General features: G+C 48.5%; 1 protein-coding gene across 2 annotated transcripts in view; it reads right to left on the bottom strand.

The window, feature by feature from the left end:
- Positions 1-804: 804 nt before the first annotated feature.
- ANTXR2 (ANTXR cell adhesion molecule 2) overlaps positions 805-6,349 on the bottom strand; it is an 83,054-nt gene continuing 77,509 nt past the window's right edge. For both annotated transcript variants that reach the window (XM_051794479.1, XM_051794481.1), the window contains exon 17: positions 805-2,624. In XM_051794479.1, the coding sequence (XP_051650439.1) occupies positions 2,586-2,624 (39 nt within the window). In that variant the 3' untranslated portion in view covers positions 805-2,585. The remainder of the gene's footprint in view (positions 2,625-6,349) is intronic.

The raw sequence follows: 6,349 nt of genomic DNA, 5'->3' as shown, positions 1-6,349 counted from the left end.
ATCCGCCATTCTGTGAAGAACTGCTCATTCCACAGTTTTGGATGAACATGAATAGACAGAGAGGACAAAAGATGATGAGTGGATTTCTATTTCTGTGGCTATGTTGGTTAAAAATATTTTTTGAGAAGCAGCAGATACATGAGGGAAAAAACCCTCTTCATCTGCATGTTCTTTTACCAATGCAGCTCAGAACGTGAGCGGACGCTCCAGCAGTACCTTGGAATGTGTCGTGTGTACGTGGAAAATGGAGGATAAGGAAGAGGGAGCTGAGTGTCTTAACTTGGCATCTGCTGAGCTCTGCGCTTCTGCCTGTAGCACCTCAGCACCGTGGGGAGCAGTGCAGGAACCTCACCTGTGTCCTGCCACACCTGCCTAGTGTTGGCTCTTGGTCTGGCCTTAGGCTGGACAGCGCACAGAGGTTCAATCAGGGGCTCCAACTAAGCCAAGGGCTTGGTGGTTGGGAACTGTGGGCTCAAGCATCCCCAGCCCAGGGCCAGTGGCACCCAAGCTGCAGTTCCACAAGGTATGGCAGTGCCAGGGCGTCCCTGCGGGCACTCAGTGGTTCTGGTTGCGTGGCTGATGCCCCGTACGGCATGAGCCAGTGTCCAACAGGGTCTCCGTGGCTGGGGGGAGTCGGGATCCTTGGGCGCGGCCGTGCTGGCTTTCCCGCCGTGCCACTCAGGGCCAGGGGCTGGGGGCAGCCTCTGGAGTCTGGTACCGTGGGTGACTGTGTAGCTGGAAAATGAAGGTCTGAGCTGTGCAGACCCAGGAGGTTACGGGGGAGGAGAAGAAGGAAATAATGACTGAAACTCAGATAATAATTTTATTTATAGTCTAATGTGCAGACATGGTTGTTGCTGATGAGGCTACCAGTGACATAAATAAACTCAAGCAGAAGATGTAAGCGAGTGCATATACGTAAAGGCTTCTTTGGGCAGTGCCACGGATTTGGATATGGACCAAGAGAATTATTTCTGTCCCTTGCGATTCCAATGAAGAGCACAAAGGAGATAATTAGCCCAGGATGCTCCGCATTGCTCTTTCCATCTTGCGCACACTCATGCCCACCAAATGTGAAATGTTCGCCTTTTCCCCTCCAACATGATGGTTGTTGAACTTATTTTTAGTGTCATTTGATAAGCCTCCCTGCTCGCAGAGAGACATCCCACTGACCCAGCCACTGGTCATTGTCTATACCAGTTCCCATCAAAGCGGGCGCGCTTTGTCAGGTTTCGACTCGAATATCCATTCTGCCTCTGAAGTACAGTATCGAAAGTGACTGGATCATTTGAGCCTTTTTCTTCAGCTGCTCCCTCCTTCCTCCCCCACAGTGTTTCCGCTCACGCTAACATAATTTGGCATCGTCGACGTGACACGACACTGGTTTTTCTAAAAAATTATAATACATACATTGTCGATGTTTTGTGATGGCCGGCACTCCCATAAATTTAATTTCCAAATTGGTGGAAGGAGGTCTTTCCCACTGCGGAATCGTACCCAATGCTTGGCGCCCCCTTCACCGCCGAGGAACACACATACAGTAATAGGTCATTCAATGTCAAAAGGCATAAAAAAGATGAGCAAAATCTTCACAGGCTGCTGCTTGCTGTTGCCTTTAATTATATTAATTAAACTTTGAAATTCTCATGCAAAGAGAGTTGCTGGCTTGTGACGCTGAAAAGCCCTTGGAGATTTGTGGGGGGAAAAAACCCTGAGATACCAGCTTAGTGGCTACTGCTTTTTTTAATCTAAAAAAAATACACAAGCCTACGACTGCTAGGTATGTTTATAGATGATGATGTTTTATGCACTACTGAACTGTGAATGCAGGAAAGGGGAAAAAACCACCAGCCACAGTGTCAAGGTCTTGAAGCATCAGTCCCTCCAACTCAGCTCCAGATCTCTACTTACAGGCTGTCTTCCCGTGGAATAACGCTCTAGTAATTCCTTCCTGTCCCGGGTGCATAATGAGAGAAAGGTGTCTTCAAAAACTAAAGGGCAAAGTCTTGCTCGCCACCGATACCTCGAGGCATCCTGTCTACATTTTGTCATGCGTGTGCACTTTTCAGTGTTAGAGTGACAAGATTTCCAGTCAGAAGGTTCCCGTAAGGCACGACGGAGGAGCTGGCGAGGGTTGGGGATCTGACATGGCTCTGAGGCACTCGGCTCTGCGCCTGCTTAGCCTGGTGGGAATTGTTATCCTGCGCCTGTGGCGAGTAGTCCCTGTGTAAATACCACGTGCCTCCACCGCAGCTGAGGAACGCTGCGTCTCCGCTACAAGCACATTGTGTCCTGAGAATCTGTAATCCTTAAAAAAACAGCAAATAACAAAAATAGAAAAGCATTCTCATCTTTGGTGTCTGCGCTGTCCTTTGGTGTTGCACGGAGCGAGGCACACGCGGCAGCACTGCCCGGCAGAGCACCAGCGTGTGGGCGGCACGCAGGAGCCGGAGCAGGGATGCAGAAACCTGCGGAGCTCGGGCTGGATGATGGTCCAAGGGATGCGAGGAAGGGCTCGGTTCTCTTGGCTGGGTAGGACAGTGGCAATGTGGCTGTCTCTCCTCCTGGTATCTGCTTCTCCTCCTCTACTGAGAGGGAACTCGGGTGAAGTTGATACAGCGGCCCTGGGGAAGAGAGAAGCTGTTACTGGCAGAGTAGCACACACAGTGAGGCTGCTGCATGCTAGGAGGAGGCTGTAATTGAAATTCAGATGTTTGAGAAAATAACAAGCCCATGAAAACCTTTTAAGAATTAATGGAAATTATCCAGAGTGAGGCACCACATTTGCCTTACAAATGCAGCTGTAGGCAAATGCGAGGACATGGGCGACACATTTTGACACTCCCATGTCTTCTGTGAGCATAATTCACAAATTCTGGGTAACTGCACTGAGCAAACCTAAACCCATCTGACCGTGGGAAAGGAAGAGCACGGGGGAGGCAAATCCTGCCCCCTGGATGCCCCCCGAGCCAGGTCCTCACACGGTGAGCATGGAGAGATGTGACTGTTAGTTAGTGGAGCTGCTGATGATCTGAAACTGCATTTTATTAGCATTAGCCCCAGCTCTGCATCTGTAAACTCTGTCCTTAAGGGCTGTAAATCTCTGTGCACAGAAAGAAAAGGGGTTTCTCATGCCATACCTGAGCAGATACCATTTGCCCATCAAGGGGCCCGGGTGAATCCTGACAGCTTTTGGTGTTGCTGAATGAAACCAATTCGCTAGCCTAAGTCATGAGCCCTTTTTATCCATTTGGAGCTTACTTAAATGCCCAAACTCCCAACGGATCATGGAGCATTGCAGTAGGATGTGCTCCCACACAGCAGCTCCCTGGCACAGCAGCGATCCCTTCCCTTTTGTCATGGGCACGTGTCAAGGATGGTGCCCTGTGACGGTGCTGGGTTTGGAGCAGGCAGCAGTGCTTGTGCTCTGAATCCTTATTTCTGCTTAAAGATGTATGGCTGGGGGAAAATTGCTGCTTTCTTGTGAAACCTGGGAGATTCTGGGCTGGGCTTCATATTCCTTTCATTTATTTAGTTTGATCAGCAGTTTTACTGGGTAACAAGGAGGGTGACAGCACACAGGTATCTGACATGGCTCCAGCAGGTCTCCACTGGCACAAATGGAACATCAAGGGGTTTCCTGATGCTTTCCTAATGGTTGTGTTTCTGTTTAAGGAATATAAAACTGGTGGATGAACGGGGACAGGAATTGTAAGAACTTCTGGCTGCTGCCATCTGTGTTGTAAATGCAGAAGAGGTGCAGAGAGAAAAATCAGGGAATTCTTTAGGTTGGGAAAGTCCTCCAGGGTCACCTAGTTCAGCCATTCCCCCAGCACTGCCAAAGCCACCACTAAACCATGTCCCCAAGAGCCACATCCACATGACTTTTAAAACCCTCCAGGGATGGGGACTCCACCACGGGGGTCTGACCCCCTTTCCATGAAAACACTGTTCTGGTATCCAACCTGAACCTCCCCTGGCACAGCATGAGGCCATTTCCTCTTGTCCTGTCTCTTGTTCCCTGGGGAACAAGACTCCCCCATGGCCACAACCTCGTGTCAGGGAGTTGCTGATCAACCAGGAGCACAAAGAGGTTCCTTTAAAGGCAAAGGATAATAGGCCTGGCATCTTTATGTGCCTTTCCATGGGCTTCTTCTGATGATTATTGGGTTGGGTTTTTTTAAATAAGCATATCAAATGAATTCTGAGATAGAAGCAAAGTATTTCTGGAGCTCAAAGTCCTGAAATGCTGTGAATTCAAGCACTTGTGATGACAGAGCTGATGTCAAAGAGCCACTGACAGCAAGGTGTTCACAGCCAAGGTAGTGCCACAACAGCAGAACAAGACTGCAAAACATCAGCAGGAAACAGGGAATGGGGAATTGCAGTAGTACTCAGTGATGTAATTAATATTGCAATTTACCCAGCCATGCAATATTTCTGCTGTTGTCTGTAGCTTTCTCACTGCTCTTTAAAGACAATTACCAGTGCATGAATTTAGATGAAGTTTGGGCTGGCTTGGAGGGTTTTTCCTGCCAGAACGAGTTCCAGGCAGAGGGAGAGAGAGGAGAGCCTTAAATGAACAATGCCTGTTCTGGTTCCCCACTAATTCCCCATGTCTCTGCCCTCAGCCTCCTTACTCCAGGACTCATGGGGAAGGGAGGAGAGAAAGAAGGAATGTGGTCAGGCAGACCCCTAATTATGTAAGAGGCAGGGAAAAAACACCCTGAGCTGGGGAACCTCAAAGCCCTAAGAAATAACAGATCCCCAAACACTATCAGTGTCAGTAACAGGTAATAACAAATACTCAGTCAGTTTAAGTGGGAATTTCAACCATGTGCATTCTAGATGGACAAACTGAGGCCAGCAGGAGAGAAAAGACTGGTGTTCACTTGTTAGCGATTTATCACTCCAGATCAACATGAACTGCAGGTTTTATTAGAAACGCGGGCTGGGTGTGATGTGACCAGCATCACTGTCTTCTGCAAGCTGGTGTGGAGAAAAAAACTGCATACTCATGTAAGTCTTTCCTCTAAAGGCATCCAAACCCACCCATACAGCAATATCTGTGTCATTATTGAGACCAGCTTTTAGAAACAGAATATTAATTTTTTCTTCTGATTAATCTGATCTTTAGAGACAGAACTATTTATTAAGTGGAAGCACTATTTACCAAACAATAGTTTAATAAGTCTGGTTTTGGCCTTTACAATTAAAACCTGTGTGTTCATGTAACCAGTTCCACCGGTGCATTCCCATGCTAGTGGGACTGTCATGATCCCCCAGTGTGGTGGTTACTGTTACACTCGTGTCCCTGTGCTCAATTAAACCATCACTCCAACCAATTTGAGTTCAGACGTACCATGCCTTGTAAATCACTGGATCATAAACCTTAACAATACCAACATGTAGTCAGTATGAAATTGCGCTAAATTAGTGGTTTAGGACTCGAGTAATTAAAAAATGAGTTATGCAGGCATTCTGTGATCTTTGTAGGGAATATGAGAGCTGTCTCCATGCACCAGATCTAGGAGGAAAAAATCCACCCTTAAACGCTCACAGATGTACCACAGGTGCTGCAGGGTCAGAATGTGGTGGGTGTTTAACAAAGTAAAAGAGGAAAGAGATCTATGGCTGGCAAGAGGGTTTTACCTAAGAAGGAATTCTTTCATATTACATCAAAGCCATTCGTTAAAACTGTTGAGTTTTTTTTCTGAATGTAAGCTATGGGATGAGCAAGGCAGAGTCCTCGTAGGGCACAGAATCTCAGGGAGTGGGTGCTCACACCCCACCCCAGGTTAGAGCCTCAGCTGGCAATGCCCAAAATGAAAGGCACCAAGAGGCGGCTGCAGGAGCAGCTGTGTGTCACTCTCTGATCCTATACAGCTCCGTGGAGCAGTGCTGGAAGCACATGGGGCAGGAGGGATCCCTTTGGGATGGTGTCCGCTCTGAGCCTGGAGCTCAGAGGCAGGTGTGACGAGCACCTTGGGGTGTCTGTGTGTGAGCAGCCCTGTGTCACTGTCCCACGATCCCAGTGGGCATGGGGACACGGCACAAGCTCCTCTGGAGCCCAGCCTGCCTCCTGCCCAGGCTGCCCTGCACGCCCCTTTAGTATTCCTCAGGAACTCAACAAGGGCAGGCAAAGCAGGCTGGATCTGGGATGGGATGTGACCATAGCCAGCATCCAGGCTGAGCTGCTCCACCTGGTCTCAGGTACTTGTCCTTGTGTGTGGATTCCTATAATGTGCTGCGTAGTAGTATCCATGAAAAAAAGTTCCCTTGGGCACTGCTGAGGTGTTCAGCATCTGGCTCAGGACTAAGAACAACTGCTTTTCCCAGAGGAGCAGTG

This window comes from Manacus candei, unplaced genomic scaffold (assembly GCF_025592945.1).
Source record: "Manacus candei isolate 608988 ecotype Guabito, Panama unplaced genomic scaffold, ASM2559294v1 h1tg000039l, whole genome shotgun sequence".
Taxonomy (NCBI): domain Eukaryota; kingdom Metazoa; phylum Chordata; class Aves; order Passeriformes; family Pipridae; genus Manacus; species Manacus candei.
The sequence above is the reverse complement of the archived record's forward strand: the minus strand, read 5'-3'. Positions and strand labels throughout refer to the sequence as shown.